This window comes from Mustela erminea, chromosome 9 (assembly GCF_009829155.1).
Source record: "Mustela erminea isolate mMusErm1 chromosome 9, mMusErm1.Pri, whole genome shotgun sequence".
In the NCBI taxonomy this organism is placed as follows: Eukaryota; Metazoa; Chordata; class Mammalia; order Carnivora; family Mustelidae; genus Mustela; species Mustela erminea.
Window position 1 is genome coordinate 86,870,207 of NC_045622.1, and position 17,908 is coordinate 86,888,114.

At 48.0% G+C, this 17,908-nt stretch overlaps 1 protein-coding gene across 3 annotated transcripts in view; it reads right to left on the reverse strand.

Annotated features, from left to right (window-relative positions):
• The window catches only part of SLC1A2 (solute carrier family 1 member 2), a 145,564-nt gene extending 129,678 nt beyond the window's left edge, over nucleotides 1–15,886 (reverse strand). The window contains exon 1 of one of the 3 annotated variants that reach the window (XM_032358511.1): nucleotides 15,868–15,886. In XM_032358511.1, the coding sequence (XP_032214402.1) occupies nucleotides 15,868–15,872 (5 nt within the window). In that variant the 5' untranslated portion in view covers nucleotides 15,873–15,886. Of the gene's footprint in view, nucleotides 1–2,203; nucleotides 2,497–14,836; nucleotides 15,486–15,867 lie in introns of those variants that run through there. The other 2 variants (XM_032358510.1, XM_032358508.1) reach the window with 2 other exon arrangements.
• Between the last annotated feature and the right edge of the window lie 2,022 nt (nucleotides 15,887–17,908).

The window sequence follows — 17,908 nt, forward strand, 5'->3', positions numbered from 1 at the left end:
TGATTTCCCTTTAAAACCATATAGGAATCTTTTAGTGCTCAGCTGCTGCATACGATTTTTTATGTTTTATTTATTTATGTTTCAGAACATTAATATTAATATTATTATTAATAATAATATTAATAATATTATTTATTAACAATATTATTAACATTAATATTAATTATTATTAATATTAATTGATCTCTCTGGGGAGAGAGAGGAGCTGGACACAGAGTTAAGCACTCACGGGCGGTGATTCAATCAGCCTATGTAGCAAAACTTCTACAGAAAACCCTCAAGGACGCTTTAAGAGCTTCTGGGTTGCTAAACACATCACGGTACCGGGATGGTGGTAAGCCAAGAGAAGGCACCTCGTCCCGTCCCCAGTTCCTTGTCCCATGGCTCTCTTCCATCTGGATGGTTCTGAGTGGTGTCCTTTATAATAAACAGGGAGACATAAGCAAAGCGTTTCCCGAGTTGTGTATGAGTCATCCCAGCACATTATCAGACCTGCGAAGGGGGGCCGTGGGAAGACCCTGGATGTTCATCCAGTCGGTGAGAAGCACAATGTGGGCTTCCCACTGGCATCCAAGTGGGGGCAGTCCGATGGGACTGAGCCCTTTGCTTATGGGATGTGAGGCTAATTCCAGGGAGGTAGCATCAGAACTGAGTTGAACCGTGGGGCACCTGCTGGTGTCACACAGAGGCACGCTGGAAAAGCCACCCTGCATTTTGGAGTAGGAGGTGCTTCGAGTTTAAGGGTTAAAAGCTTGTAGGAGAAAAGCCTTCAAACAAACCTACACTAACACAAACACACCACTGGTGAGATCAAAGAAATCCAGGACCTACTTTCTCGGCTTATCACCTGTGGCTCCAGGAGAAAGAATTAGCAAACATGCCTGTGGGTATGCACTAGGTGTTCACAATCTAATTTGAAAAGTCAGGAGACTGAGCTAGCCTCCTCTGACTTCAACAGGGTTCAAGGAGGACAGCCTGCACTACGGAGTGTCCTCCATGTCCTGGACACTATCCCAAGTGCCGCACACACGTCTTACTCCTTGCCGAGCCCTATCAATTGACTGATATCGTCTCTATGTAACAGACAAATACTCGGGGTCTCAGAGAGGTTAATTAACTTTCCTGCAGTTATACTGCCTGTAAGCGGTACAACAGGAAATTTCACTGGGGTCTTTCCGAAGATAAAACACACCCTTGCAAGCGCTGTGCGACGCTGGTTATAAGGTTTTCTATAAGCTGTTTTATGCAAAGGATGTCATTATTGGAATGTCTTTGTGCACTGCAAGAGAGGAGATGTTCTCGAGGTCATCCTCTCCATCATGTTCACTGCCACCACATGTAGTATTTCATTTGGCCCATGCATAGGTGCCTTCCCTGCGGGACTGGTCTCATCATTCATAAGGCCCAGTGCAAATTGAAAACACGAGGCCCCTTGTTAAGAACTTCAAGATGGTGACAGTGGAGGGTTAAACCAATTCTCCGTCCCTTGTGAGCTCAGGCCCTGTGCTACCACCCATCGAAGGCCCCTAAAGCCGGCCCTGCGTCCCTGAACTTCTTGGTTTGTACTCAATTCCAGATTCTCTTGAAGGAGGAACAAGAAATTAATATCGTAAAGAACTCATCCGGGGAGTTTTCTGACCGCTTTCGTTTGTTTATTCAACAAACACCCTGTGGCTCCAGGAGAGGAGAACTTCGAAGGTTAATTTAAAACGCCCTCTGATTCATCATTGCAGTCACAGCTGGACAGAACGGTGATTTGCCTGCTGCTGAAAACATGCGACCGGCTTCATCTCACTGGCCGGCCGCAGCAGCTTAGCTCCAAGTTGGAGAGGGAAGACCTCTTCAGACAAGCATATGGACCTAAGTCCCAGACCCCTCTCCGGCCTCCTCCCAAGGGAGTGCTCCCTGTAACAAACACACCACGTTTTCGAGCCTGTCTTGATTTTGTTGCCTGCTTCCAAAAGGGTTGGAATACAAGCTGGCCTCCTGGGGTGGCTGCTTAGACCTTCTGAAAAGAGGGGTTCCTGTTGTCATACTCCCATTCTTGTGCTGATTATTATGTCCTTTTCAGCCCTTTCAAAATGTACTTTTCAATCCCTCAAGTGTCTTTTCCTCCCTCATTAAAGGCCTCTCCCTTTCCCCATGGTTGCCCCTTTGCCTTGAAAGTCTGTCAACAACCCAGACAAAACCAGTTTGGACATACCGGAACTCTGGAACCAGTGAGTCTTTCCCCATCGGCACGGATGACTCTCAGAGAGAAGGCAGGTGGCTGATGACAGGGAGGAGGACCCGGGACCAGGATGGTAAATGAAACGCTGTCAACTTTCTCTCAACCTCTCCTCCCAGGGGTAACCCTGGGGGCTGGGGAGTTCTGGTCCCCTCGGTGACTTAGCAACTCCAGGTCACTTGAAATGTAATAATCCAAGCAGTAGGGTTTCCTTTCTTTAAAAAAACCAAGACAACAGCTGGTGTTGGCCTGGGAAAGAGACAGTTTGCCCTCTGGCTCTGGCTTCAGTACTGCAGGAAAATTACCACTCTCAGGCTGGTGAGCCGACATGGGGCTCCACAGTGCCCCCTTCTGGACAAACTGGTTTGGTCCTTCTGATCGCGGAGGAACAATTGGGCAGATTGCGTGGGATCTGGGTTTTACTTTTCCTGGAAACCCACTGGGAGTCTTCAGAGGGAAAAAGAAAGCAAATAAAGTAAAAACATGATCCGTGTCCGCTCGGTTCTCTCCATTAATAATGACTTCTGTGCCTAAGGAAACTGGAAAACACAGCGTCCTGTTTTGATTCTACTTTTACCTCCAACACCGCGGTGTGAGCGCCTGACCCGAATCCAGGAGGAATCCAGGATTTGCCGTTAGGATGATGAGGGTAGTTTCAGCTGAAGACTTTCCCATAAGGCTCGGGAAGAGGGTTTCACAAACTGTCCCTTCCCCCAATCTCAGAATTCTCACTGACAGTCCAGAAAGACGACACCAGACAGAGTTCTCATTCTCTTACCCCATCAGGGCACAACAAATATCCCTCAACATGTCCTGCCACCAGAAAACTTCAGAGAAGAACTTCACTCCAGGAAATAGAGAAACACCAAATGCTTTTGTTTAGGCTCCAGAAGACGCATACATCAACTGTAAAATGTATTATTTCTGGACTTCTCGCTCTTATTTCCAACCCCAATAGGAAGCCAGAGAGGAGAACTCTGTTGGGATGATTAAATACATACAGAATCTCTTTAAAAGTTAAAAAGCATCAATTTAACAATAACTTTGTCAGCTTTCGGGAACTTTTTTTTTCTGAATCAGTTCTATAAGCAGTTGAACTAATGAGCCTTGGATTTTATTCACTGATGCAATTTAAACATCACCTATGACTTAAGAAATCTCTTGTTGTATGTGAATATCATATCGTGCTAGCTTCTCCTTGTTTTCCTGCACAAGGCACGAGGAAAACGGGGAAAAAAGACATCATTCTGAGAGGAGGCAGGTGGTCCTCGGGAAAGATGGGGAGCTAGGGCTCATAGGTCTCACCTGATTCAACTTTCCTGCATTTTTAAGACAGCAGTAGTGACAGGAGTGTGTAATCTTTCCCAGACAAGAGCACAGGAACATGACCGGCTATAACAAATACATTTGTGGCTTCACGAGATGAGCTGTTGCCCAATTAGTTATTCTTTTAACCTACCTGAACCCTAGCAACACTTAGCAGTCAAAAGTCTGGTTACTGATTTCTGGGCAGAACTTTAAAAAGACGACATGTCACAAGAAGCAAAAGGACATGTTCTCTCTACATTGGCCTGGATGCTCCCTTAAAACTTACATCCCTTTCTGGGGGTGCCTGGGTGGCTCAGTGGGTTGTGTCTGCCTTCAGCTCAGGTCATGATCCCAGAACCCTGGGATCAAGCCCCGCATCAGGCTCCCAGCTCAGCGGGGAGCCTGCTTCTTCATCTCCCTCTGCGGCTCCCCCTTCTTGTGCTTAATCTGTCTGCCAAATAAATAAATAAAATCTTTCAAAAAAAATTTTAAATAACCATCCCCTCTGGCCTCTGAATGCCCCAGCAGGTATCCTTCCCAAGCTAGACAAGTCGATTACACCCACATGCATTGTGATAATGGTAATAAATCAAGCCACAAAGAAATGAACGGGCCCGATCCTTGGACACCAGGATGGTGAGCAGATAGACAAGGCAACAGCTCACCCTGTTAGCATGAAGAGCTGTTAGGAGAAGGCTGAACAAAGTATAATGGGAACCCACTCCCCGGAAGAGACAAAGCTTAAATGTCACCTCTTCTGAGAAGCCCTCCTTGCATCCCCGGGCTGGGTGAGGCTGATGCACATTCAATCAATAAATGTTTATTGACTGCATGGTGTCAGGATCTAGGGGAGGCGATGATGGACCAGCCGCCAGTGTTAACACGCCAGGACGGAAGTAGAGGCAAGCCAAAAGGTAAATAAATACAATATTTAAACACTATACCTGAGGTCGTGAATGAAGCAAATGAAGGGGATGACATGGGACTAAGAAAGGGGGGCCTGGGTTTTGGAGGGATGAGAGAAGACCCCTCTGGGAAATGGTGTTTGCACGGAGAACTGAGGGATGCTGTAGGATTAAAGGATGCCAGCCAGCTCAAGAACGGCGGTGGGTGGAGGGTAGGAAATGGTCCAGACAAAGATAATAAACCCTAAAGGGGTGGACAGGACCCGGGGGTAGTTGAGGCACTGAAAGCTCGCAAGTTGTGGTTTCCAGTAGAGCCATGAGTGGACGTGAGGGTCGTGGCAAAGATCCATTTAGGAGACAGGACTGAGACAGCTTGTAGGTTGGGGCTGATGGAAGAGATAAAAGAAACAAGGGGAATACCTACACTGCTCACTTTGAATGGCCAGACGGATGCTAGTGCCCTTTGCTGAGAAGGGAGAAACTTGGGAAGGCATGGGGTTACATTCGCAGGAAAAGATAACAAGAGTTCTGTTGTCCGTGCAGTAACTTAGAGATGTCTATGCATTGCACAAAGGGAGATGTCAATTAGATGATAGGAGATATGAATCCAGAGCGTGAAGAAGAGGTCTGGGCTAGAAATATACATTTTAGAGTGTTCAATATGCCTGTGGTGTGAAAAGGCCCAAGAAGTGATCCAAAGAGCATGCAAAGTAGAGAAAATGGGGATCAAAATGAGTCCAAATAAATTTCACTAGCTCTCCAAGAGTACAAACGAACCCTTGCTGGGGAAGAGAAGAATCCCAGCTAGGGAGACTTAGAATGGCTTCCAGAAGTTCAATCTTAAAAAATAAAGGCAATCATTACTAAAATCTATCCCACTCTAGCTGTCTGCCCCATCTGTCACTCCATGGATCTCCAGGGTGGGAGGCCCAGATCAGACAGGCCAGGCAGGTGACATTTTCCTCTCCTTCTGTGCTGAGTTGTCCTACCCCACGCCATGGGCTGTAGGATTGGCAAACAGGAAGTCTATAAGAACCATGCCAAGCATCACAGAGCCACCTGCCCTGCCTTACAGGAACCTCCAGGGCAAACAATCATTACCCCCTAGTTGCAATACTTTCTTTCATCAGCTTCCACAAGAGGAACCCAAGAAGACACTGCCATCACCAATCAAACCTTTCCCTCAGCATAATCCATCCTAAAACTGGGGAAAAAAATAAGCTAAAATGTAATCTCTCCTGCATCTCCTTTCCTATTCCCATCCTCCCCTTGATTGCCACTCCTGAAAAAAAAACAAAAACCAACTACATTCCTCTTCTCTCCATCCATTCTCAACCCACACCAACATGGTAACAGTAACCACTACTTTGCTAACCGTGCTCTGGCACTGGTCAGTGATTGCCTTGAAATTGATGGATCCGATGATACTTTTCGACTTCTATTACTTTACCTCTCTATAGCATGTGGCCCTGACTCCTTCCAAGACACCTGCTCTCTTCTGAGTTCCCTGCTTGTTTCTCAGCTTCCTGTGTCCCCTGAATCGCCACCCCGACCCCCCGCTCATCTGTAGACACTACAGCATCCCAGGATTCTTCCCCTAGCACTTCTAGCCTCAGGATCTCTCAGGGTGAGCTCACTTACAACTATGATTATAAATACCACTCCATCAAGGCCCGCAGAACATCTTATAGCCAACTTCTCAGGTCCCACCTGATTCCCACAAAAAATTCTCACCCAGTGTGCTAAACCAAATTGATTACCAGTTGGTTATCCAGTTCACCGCCCACGTTCCCTTAAGGTAAGGACTCCATGGGAAATACACTAGTAGGAATTCAGAAACAGTTACTGTCGACACTGGATGTATCAATAATAGCTATACTCTGACTCCCTACGTATTGATCTATTGCTCTTTGTGGACCCTTCCAAGAACAAGAGCTGAGAACCCTTTCCTAGGCAGCAATTTCAGATAACCATCCTCCTGTTGCTTCCAGAAACCTCTGGCAGGTCTGGAGTGCAGAGAAGGGCTTCTGTCATTTGTCTCTGGGGGCTACGTGGGTCACAGCTAAACCTGGGTAAGGTGATGTCTACTCATTCTCCCCTTCTCTGCCCACCAGAACCCATCTTCTCCTCACCCTTTTCCCCCAACCACATACTCTTTGAGGGTATAGCACTTTACTCCAGATAATAGCTTTGTGGAGACCTGGATATTCCGATCGAAGGCGACTGTATCCATTATTTTATTATGTCTCAAATATCTGTATTGGGAGTCACTAATGGATACTGTGATGTGCCGCCGAAACTCCCACGCTCCCCACCTTCAGGACTGTAAGATTTATTCTCCCTCTCCTCCCTCCAAGACCCCTCCACCTTCACCCCCAGGGCTGGCAGTGCTGATGCAGGGGTAGAAAGGCCAGACCTCTTTTCTCAATGCAGGATCTTTCTGAAGAAACATCCCGAGCCAGAACTTCCTGTGGGACGCGCTAAGCCCTTGGATGGGACTGTTTCCATTTCTCCCCCCGCCTACCCTTGCTCCCTCCCTCTTCCGCAGGGATTTATGCTGCCAGCTCCCCTCAATGAACTTCATGCACTCAAGTCTCCACCTCGGGGTGCCTCCCAGCAGCAGTGCCTCAAACCCAATGTATCAGTGTCTTGAAAAGAAGCCAAATTTGAATATTCTCAGACTAACAGATAAACAAACGATGAGCTCTTCATCTGAAATGTTAGCAATTAATCATGATCAAAAAATCGATGATCCCTTCGGAGCTTCTATCCTAGAATGATTTTACTAATGTCTGCTGATTGATGACTTTGAATCCCAGAGAAACACCACGGAAATAGATTCGGTCTATAATTCCATGACTCTCTATTCAATTCTGAGAAATTAGTCCCAAACTTATTTTTGACACTTTTTCCAGACCATATGTTCCATATAAAAAAATAATAATAATAAGAGCAGAACCCGTTCCCTGGGGACCGTGAGTCCCCTCCAAGTGTCTGAGGTGAGTGTTGTCAGCTGATACCCATCCATTTCACCTCTAGACAAGTTTATCTAATTAAGCTTTGTTCATGTTGACTTCCATCCACTTTCCCAACAAAGCTGGTTATCAGATCACAACTGCCCTTTTAATTACAGACTGAGACAAAAACAAAAATGCATTTGGTCTGCAGCAATTGGCTTTGCCTAATACCTAACAGAAAAAGGACACTTTCCTTGTTTTATTTGTCTTCTTTCACCGTATCTCCCTCCGTGCAAGGCAACTCCTTCTTCTACTTGAAATTCTCTGGTTTCATGTCTACAGGCTGGGGTCTCGCCATTGTTCTCAGCTGCCTAAACTTACTCCCTCTTTTTTTTAGTGGCAGCATCTTCTTGAATGTCACATCTCCAATCAACGTGAAGTTAACGTCTCCATAATCATTGCCATCTTTCTTGTGCACTGTCTTTTAAATTCTTTATCATCTCTTTTTGCAAGGACACTCGGCTACTTGTTTCTTTTAACCAAAATGTTTCAATCCACCTGCTGCCGCTAAAACAAACATAGGGAACGACTGTGAAATTTTAATGAAATGTGAATTAACTGCAAAATGCAGATAGTTTGAAACACATTAGAATTACACGAAAAAAAAAGCACCCAATAACAACATAAAATCAAAATTCCTCAAAGTGTCAGATTCTCCATCTGTAAAACGAGCATAAAATTCCATAGGAATTTTCCAAGGATTTAATGAAATCATACATGTATAGCCACACAGACCTGGAATAAATTCAAATGAATGGCCCTATTTATATTTGTTTATGGTGATCTCTATGAACACTGGTGACGTAGGACAATTGGCTCACAAATACTAAATGATAGATTTGGTGGAGATAATTTTTTCTTTCCAGTGAAAAAGGAATGGAACACTGTGGGTTTGGGAGTCCCTAAGAACCCAGGGGCTTCCAAAGGGAGTCAAACCACCAGTCTGGATGAAGTGCTCACATCTACTGCCACCTATTGAGTGATAACAAACTGTGCTTGTAACAGAGCAATATTACCTCTGAAAAGTGTTTTCCTCGATTTAAAAGACATCTCTAGTCATCACTGTCTGCATATGTTGTAAAAACAAAACAAAACAAAACAAACAAACAAACAACAACAACAATATCAGCCCTACTCCTAAAAGGGCAGGATTACAGCTGTTTCAGGAAAGTGGGTAAGTGAAGCCACAACCCTGAACCAATACACTTGAAATCATGCAGGAAAAGATAAATTCCAGAGCCATCACATTCTCAGCTACGTTTGCCGCTAAGAAGTACATGTTCAGGGCTCAGTGTTCCAAAGCGTGGGACCCGTGTAGTCATGCCCTGCCTGGGCTGTTTCAGAGCACTGTGTCCAGGTAAGACTGTGTTTCTGGCATCCTGACAACCAATAATTGCAAAAGAACTGATCATCAAGAACAACCCAGAGGAAAGTTAAAGGAAATAACAAGAAGGTAGTGGTTAAAGGCTTAACAAGAAAAGTAGCTGGAATTAAGGTTCATGTCCTAGAGATAGGTTTCAAAGAATTCTCCCAATCCACAACCACTGGGCGGTGGCATCCTGGAGGAGGATAGAACCCAAGCTCTCATCCTCTCAAAGGCTGCTTTAGAGAGGTATGAGGTTGAGCATGCAACATGCACCAGGAGTCTCCGAAAAGACTGCCCAACCTGGAAAGCATGTGCCCTATCTCAAGGGACAGCCACTTGGCCCCAGTGGACCTCAATCCTGTATGTCTAAGCAATGCCCTCTAATGGTTAGGGCCCAGGGTGCCAGAGCCTGGCTGCCTGAATTTACAGCTTGCCTCTGCCACTCCCTAACTGTGGAAACTTGGGCAAGTTCCTTAATCTTTCTATGCCTCAATTTCCATACCTGTAAAATGGGAATGATAATAGTCCTTATGCATCACACTGTGGTGGGAAGTAAATAAATTAATGCATATAAAATATTGCGAACAACACAGGGCTGTAATCACTCAATAAATTATACGAAGACAAAAGACAGACCCCTTGCCATCAACTTTGCCAATGTTTGCCAGAAGCCAAAATCAGGATTCCTTTTTCAGGTGAAAGAGGTTTATAGGGAAATTATTCTAAAGTTTTGAAAATCCTGTGTAACCCAAAACATTCTTGTCTGGGGGCCACCTACAGTCTGCAGGGATCCAGTACCTAATGGCTAGTGTTGTGGGAAGAGCATTGCTTGGGACGCAGAGGAGCCTCAGATCCGCCTCCATCCAACCTTGCCACCAGCCCTGTGACCCTGAAAGCATAGTGCCTGGGAACCCGGGATGGCAGGAGTGCACGAGAGTCAGTGCCGTGCCAGACGACGAAGGGCGAGTGACAGATGGCACCTCTGACCAAATATAACAGAAGAAAGTACTCTCGGTGATTTAAATGGAGGCTCTAACACACAGGGGTGTGTGGGAGGGAAACATCTCCCTCCTTGTCTCCAGGGACTTCACTCAAGGTCTTTAACATGAGCCATCACGTATCCTAGAGGGAGCCAGGATTCACACAGACCAAGTCCAGCCACCAAAATAGAGTTGAGTCCATCTTTAAAGGACAACGCTTGCTCAATGAGTCTACAATCTCAAGTAGCTACAAGATTGCGAAAAACACCAGGTGGCGGTTCAGCAGACAGAAGCCTTACCTGCTCATCTACACTGAAAATGAAATAGATACATCGGTGAGAGATAAGTAAATAAACAGCAACACCTGAAAACAACCATTTTGGGAGAAGAAAAAATAAAAAAAGCAAAACACAAAGAAAATGAGTTACTCTTTTTTTAAAAAGTTTGAGGATCTTCCCTTATCTCCATTTGTCTTTGATACCGCCGGCCCATTGTTCTTTCTGCCATCACTTGAAGCCAACCAGACAGATTTATAACGAGATGCTAGTCCTTTTCTACTCTACTGACAAATATGCGGCCCATCTGCCTCCAATCAATGATGGAACACGTGGAGATGGGAGCAATGAGGTATTTTTAAACACTCCTTTAATGAACTCATTCCAAAGACTTGGCACTTGGTGCGTTGAGGGGTGAGGGGCGGGCAGAGGGAGAAGAGAGCACGCACAGGATCTGGTAAATAAAGAGATTTGCCATAATCTGGATTCTAAAACCCTTGCTCTGAAACATCCTGCTTGCCCCCAAAAAGCTGTTAAGAGCAAGGAGAGAAGTCTGCAAGCAAGGCGGTATATGGTATTTGTTCGATTTTTTTTTTTTCAGACTTCAAGGACAAGTTCTTAAAATGCAAGCAAAACTCAAATTTTATCTAGAGCGGTATTCTCCTGTCTGCTATTGCTAGAAGGTTTTAAATTATTGGTGTCTTATTTGATTAAAATAATCACCGTAGGTCATTGAAACGAAGAGTAGATTCAGTTCTGAGACGCTAGCCAGTCCCTGGGGGGGAAAATCAGCATGGAAAACTGTTTAGTTTGCCTTTAAATGGGGGAAAACCAGACATCTGGGTATTGGTCAGACAGTCATAGAGGAGGGTGGAGAGGGGGAATTTACACTGAAATCAACCTGTGTCGAGCCTCAAACAGAGAAAAGCTTTGCAATCTGGGATCTCCAGGATTTATGGCACAATGACCCAAAAATTTCACTCAGAGCTGTTAAATATTGCTGGTTTCTGCAACCGAAGCACTACCTCTTAGGCAACTTTTCCGCGTCTGACAATCTCCTTAAATTTGAACCGAAAGGAGACGGCACCTAATCGTGTTATATAAAAGAGCACAAGAAGGGGCCGTTGATACTGATGGGCAGACCTGTCTTTTGGTTGTTTAACAGCCTGGCTCTTCCGCTTCATTTGGTGGAAATCCAGTTTCATTTGGACTTGGAAATTGTTTCTTGTTAGAATTGAGCTTCCAGTCACTCACAAGAGGCTGTCTCAATACACACGAAATGGCTTTTTCATAATTCCGTTATTATCTCTTTTACCCAAGGAGGCTGATTTTTATGTTCTTCAAAATGAGAAATGAAAACGGCACCAAAGCCGGAGGCATGCTATACGCAAACCCCTTTGGACCCGAAACCCATGCCTTCCACTGGTTTTCCAATAAGTCCAGTCCGAAAGCTCTTCCTCCCACTGACCTCAACCTCGTTCCCCAGGGGAGGAGGGAGATGGCAATCATTGTTTTGCTTTTATTTGCTTGAAATAATAAATCCAGAGGGTTCCCTTGCCAGGGTTTTTCTGCTGTCAGCAGTTTTCTGTTTCATTTGCTTCCTTAGTCAAACTGAAACCCGAGCCCTCGTGGTTGGCTTTCGCCCTGACCCCTTGGCTCCTGGGAACTGATCAGAAGACAGATCGCTGCGGGTTCCTGACAAACGTGGAGATTCAGCACTCTTTCATCCCCCCCAGAACGTATTTCTAAAATGTCCACCTCCCAAACATCTAGGCGCTCCAGTATAACTCAGTCCATAATTGACCCAAGCTTGTCTGCCACCAACTACGTATAATCGCTTTCCAATTTGGGTCAGGGACCTAAAACCATAACTCAAGCTATGTCTGGGGAACCAGTGGGTGGTGGGGGTACTCAACTATCAAATTAGATGTTGCTTTACAAGAAAATACCTCTTGGGGCCTGGGAACTACCAAAGAGTCCACTGTTAACTTTTATGGAAACTGGATATTAATAATCCCAGTTCCAAATAATCAGAAACCTCAAATAACCAAAGCAGCTTTTGAGTATACTTTGCAAACCAAAGACTGAGTGCAGAGGCTGATACCAAGAATATTCCAAAAGGCAATTTGCAGGGTGTATATGCCAAAGGTTTGAGAGAAAGCCAGTAATCTTCTCCGTTAGACATGTCTAGTACACTCATCAATGATAACTGACATTTCCAGGTGATAACCCCAAAGTTCTGCCAAGCCCTGGAATCTTCCTGGAAAGATGACATTACATTCTATATCCCTGTATTCTTAAAGTCCATTTTCCCTGGACCAGCTACTTCACAGACATTGGAAGAATCAAATGTGATGATATACACAAATGAGATTTGCAAGTGGGTGCTGAACAAACATGAGATGTCACTATTGCTTCTAATTGGTAATTGGTATATGTAATTGACAAGTAACCGTATCACCAAAGGAATGGTAACCAGAATGGCCAGTTTACCATACTCTCATGTCTCATTCTCGATCAGAGTTTTACTGAAAATACAGGTACCGAAAGCATATAACTGTTTTGCTATTTTTGCTTCCTTCTCAGCAATGTGTTTCAAAGCAACATCTTCAGCCTTGGTATAAAGCAAAAGCCAACAAAGGCAACTGGCCTGAGGATTCTCCATGAACTTCTGTTTTTAGGCACATTAATCAAAGATGTCAGAAGAGGCAAGAGAATCTCACCAAACCACAGGAACAATTTACTAATCAAAGTCATCGATTGGAGCCGACCCTCTAAAAGCCAGCTCTCGGACCACTTATGTGTTTGTATCCCTGTAGAGTGCCTTCCACGTGAGGTCGACCCGAGTACTTGGTACCTGTTCCTTGAAGAAAAGATGGAGGAACAGAAGAGACTGAGAAAGACCAGGGCTTCTGAAAATGTCACCTGCTCCTCAATTACTCCTCAATCAATTGCTATATGTTTCTCAGCCTTTCCATTTTTTTCAGTTCTTTCATCTCCTAAATATAAGGGGTTCTTTTGGGGGGGCATCTTTTCTTAACTATGCACAGTGCACAGATACGGCATTAATTGAGTGTGAATCTTAAAAATACTGAAAATCACTTCTGCTCTTTATTTAATGTCACATCATTTCACAGCTCTTATTTAGGGCAGAGGTGAGATACACACCTCTGGGGGTCTTTGTTATTGCCTTAACCTTTCCTTTCCCCATCCGGCTATCAAAAAAAGGGGTGAGTTGGGTACAATATTTGAAAGATGACCATTCTCCACCTCTTTCACAGATGTTTTTGAACCTAGTCTTTACACACAGGGGTAAGTCTAGAAGGGCCACGAAGGCAGCCAGAAATGCCTTTATGTCTTCTCTAATATGAAAGACTGAATCAGCAGGGAAAGGCTCTGAGGTTGAGCCATATGGGTTCTTAATATTTAATTCTAGATCCTTGTTTTAGCACAATGTACCACCTTCTCTGTACACACGTGTCTTTCTGGAGTATCTTTTTTTGGAGAAATAACCATCCAAAAAAAAAAAAAAAATTCCACACCGCTGAAATGTTAGAATAAAAAGAGAGAAGAAATATCACGCTACCACAAGGTGCCAGACTCCATCAGAGGGACTCCCGGGGACAGAGAGGGATGAGTTCCTTCTCCTGAACACAGGGAGATGGTTTTGCAAATACCTTCCTTTGCTTGGAGGTTGGAATCTAAAGATCTGACTTTGGAACCAGGACTTTACTCCTATTTAGAGAGCCTTTACCCAAAATCAAGCCTGGGGCATTAGTAAAATTTATTAGAGAGAAATTATGGAAAGGACCGGGACCAAGGATTATTCACCCGTGCCCAGAGGAGCTGCTCCCCCCCACCCCACACCCCAACCGCCGGCTTGGATCCAGTGATCTCTTGCAAGCAGCCAGTGCAATATCGTTAACTAACCAGAGCTGACCTCCCCAACCTGTCCTTTTGTCCCTACTTCGGGTTCTACCAAGCCAGAAAACTTTCCTGGGAGATACTGATCCAGGGACGTTGTTCTGGACCCTTTCTTTGAGGGGTGAGTACTCAAAGGATCTTTTTGCCCCTTGCCCATCTCCCTCTTGATAAAGGCAGCTGTCACTCCCTCTGGGAACATTCTCAGTCGGACTGCTGCCACACGAGGCAGAAGAGGACTCCGCCGCCCCAGGCAGAATGGGGAAGCCTGCGCTTCACCCGCTAGCATCTGGGGACTCTTGTCCCTGCCCCAAATCACTTCTTTTCCCGCCTCTTCCCGGGAAGTACCCAGATCTCTTCCACTCTTCCTTAGAGCGGCCCAGGGAGATTCCGCCATCCAAGAACAAGGTGCGATTTGTGCAGGCCGGGCATCTACTCCGCGACTCTACAAAGCTGACATTCAAGGCCGCGCGCGCGGGTCCTCGCCCCGCCCCGGTCCCGGTCCCGGCTCATTCATTCCTGGCCGGTCCCCACCTTCCACCCCGCGCCTCGCTCCAAGCGCTGCTCCCCCGAGCAATGTACCCTCAAGAGGGTTTTCTCGTTGGACTCTTCTTCACACCTCCACCGTACCCTTTTAAATCAAATAAAACCGTCGTCTGTCCCCCGCAGCTCCAAGGGGTTAAGCAGCTAGCTTTGCCGAGGAAAACCCATCCCCTCCCCACTGTCCCGCACCCCGAGCCGAGCCACCAAGGCCGGGCGCCGCGTCCCCGTCCCGGATGAGGGGCCACCCCCCGCGCGCGCCCGCTCCCCCACGGGTCCGCAGAAGAGTCCCCTCACCCTTCCGTGGATGCCATGGTCTGGGAACGCCCCCTCCTCTTCGGCGCGGTCCGGCGCGGTCCGGCGGCGGCGGCGGCGGCGGGCGCGGGGCGAGCGGGGCGAGCGGGTGCGGCGTGAGCGCCGGCGAGTGGCGGAGCGCGCTATTTAAGGGGGAGCGTCTCCCCGCCTCCCACCCCCCTCGCGGGTAAGCCCTTTAGCGCCTCAGCCCGCGCGGGCGGCTCCGGCGGGCGCTAAGCAGCGGCTCGACTCTTCTCCGCCCGCGTCCCGCCTCGGCGGCGCTCGGCGGGGCGCTCGTGGGGCTGGGGGTGGCTTCCCCGAGCCAGCGCCGCCCCCGGGCCGCCGGGCCGCCGCCACCTGCCTGTGCCGCGGGGCTCGAGGCGCGGCGAGGGGCCGAGCGCGGGCTGGAGGAGGGCGGCGGGGGAAGTCGGGGAGGGGGTGTGCCGCGGGTGTGCAGGGGAGTGTGTGCGTGCGTGCGCGCGTGTGCCGGTGTGTGCGCGCCGGGGGAGGCGGTGGCGGCCGCTGAGCCCTGGCTCGGCGCCGCGGGGGAGGGATTGCGAGATTTAGCCCCGCCGCAGCTGGGGATTTGCAGGCGATCCCTCTCTATTTTCGTCGAGAGCTGACATCACCCGCGCCGCCGCCTCGGGAGACTCCTATAACTGCCGCCCCCTCGCCCCCCGTCCCCAGACGCGGTCCCCCCTCGGCTGTGCCTCCCCCACCACCCCACCCCGCCCCCCAGGCCTCTCGCCATAAATTAGCCAAATAAGAAAGGAGGCCCCGCTGGTCGCCGGGAAGGCCTGGGCAGCCGGTGGCAGGAGCCCAGGATCTAAGGAGTCGCTATTGTTCCCCCTCAAGCCATCGTGGCCCCGGGTCACCCCGCGCCGGGCGAAGCGCAGGCCGGAGCCCGGAGACCTGGGATGCCCCTCCGTCCTCGCCTCGCTGGAGCAGCCCCCGGCGCTCCCCCTCGCTCCCTGGCACACTCGCTGCGGCGCCGCGCTCACCCGCACGCTCACCCTCACGGGCGACACACCCACCCCATCCTCCCGCGTCCCGGGTGCCGGGCCCAGCCGAACCCAGCTGCGCGCCCTCCCCCGCCGCGGCCCGAATAAATCTCTGGCCTTCAATTATTCATCGGGATTAATATTAATGCAGCTCCCGGGGGGCAGCGGGCGGGCGGGAGGAGTGCTGGGGAGGCCGTGGTCTTTTTTAAGCCTTGGGAGGTTGGCCTCGGGGGCGCTGGCTGGCAAGGCGTGGGGATACGGCCCAGGCAAGCGGCTGGGGGACGCGTCTCCACCCACTCCTGCTCGCCTTCGCCTTCTGAGCCCCGGGGGCGGTGCACGGAGACAGATGGGCTCCGGCGAGGGAGGGTCGGAGAGCCTCCCCGCCGGCTTTGCATAATAATGACGAAATCCGTGCCGATTTTATTATCTTTGGGGCACAGCTCCACCACCTGCCGCACGCTGTGACTGTCGGGGAGGCGAAACCTCGCTTTTCTCCGTCTGGAAAATGGGACCAAAAATAACCCCTTTTGCAGGGCCGCGATGAGAATTAAAAAGGCTCTCTCGATAGAGAGATTTGCTCTGTGTAAACGCACCCTGGAGATGGCAGCGGGGCTTAGCTTGTCGCTAGGAACCTGCCAGGCTCCTCAGGGCGGGGTCGCGGAACCCCAGCACCTCGCTGCCTCCGCAGTTTCCTGCCCTGGGGGAGGTGCTCTTCAGTCCTGCGGCTCTGCGGACCCTTGTGAGACGCCAGGTGCGGCTGGCCACCCGGAATCTGTAGGGGTTCTTCCCGGGGACCGGGCCAGGGGAGCGGAGTCCCGCAAGGACCGCTGCGTGGTTGCATGCCAGGCACTGGTATGCCAGAGCTTGGGTCCGGTCACCACCTGCCAGTGGAGTGATCCGGAGCAAGTTCCTTAACTTCTCCTCACCCCATAAGCAGCCTGGGAGTAACATTCCCCACCTCCCAGGGCTAAAAGAAGGAAATGAAATGTAAAAGATAGGCAAAACGCTTTTAAGTCTGGGCTCCTAAAAACCCTCAAAAATTGTTCCGTTAAATCTAAGAGTCCCCAGAGGATGGTTTCTTGAGCACAGTATCCAAGGAGGAATAGGCAGATGAGAGAAATACCAGGAAGAGAAATGAACTAAATAGAAGTTAAATAAATAAGCATATCTCTGCTCAGCTCCTCCCTTCACCCCCCCCTTTCCAATATGAGTCCAAACATCTTCTTCCTTCCATACCTTGCTCCACGTGTCCCTTTCCAAACTCTGCTCTCCTCTCTTCCTGCCTGCCCATCAGACCAGCCGGATCTAGATCTTCATCAGCCTAGGACCCTTAACAACCCTTCTAATTTTGCATTTTCTTTTTAAAATTGCAATTATTAAATTCATGCATTGATCTGCATTCAGTTAAGGCAATCTGGTACATGTATTTAGAAATAATTTGCAGGTGAGGGGCTCCTGGGTGGCTCAGTCTTTGGGCGGCTGCCTTCAGCTCAGGTCATGATCCCAGGATCCTGGGATCCAGCCCCATATCATGCTCCCTGCTCAGCCGGGAATCTACTTCCCCCTTGGCCTGCTGCCCGGCAATCCCCCTTCCACTTCACTCTCTCTCTCTGACAAATAAATAAAGTCTTTAAAATTTTTTTAATTAAAAAAAGCAGAAGTCGTAAAAACAGAGTAGAATAATGGTTAACAGGGGCTAATGGGTAAAGGCATCTGGAAGATGTTATTTAAGGTACAAACTTGCAACCCGTAGGTAAATAACCAAGAGATCTAAAGCACAGCAAGGTGATGATAGACAACAGGACTGTATTATAAATTCAAAGTTGCTAAGAGGCTAAGTATAAATTATTTCCACCACAAAAAAAGAAATGATAATCATGTGACACGATAGAGGTGTGAGCTAATCCTAGGTGGTAATCATTTTGCAATATACAAATGTATCAAATTAACAAGTTGCACACCTTAAACTTAAACAGTGTTATGGGTCAATTATACCTCAATAAAAATAAACTTGAAAACCCACTCTCATGGGTTTTCGGTGTTAAGGACCTAAGAGAATGTACCTGAATAAGCA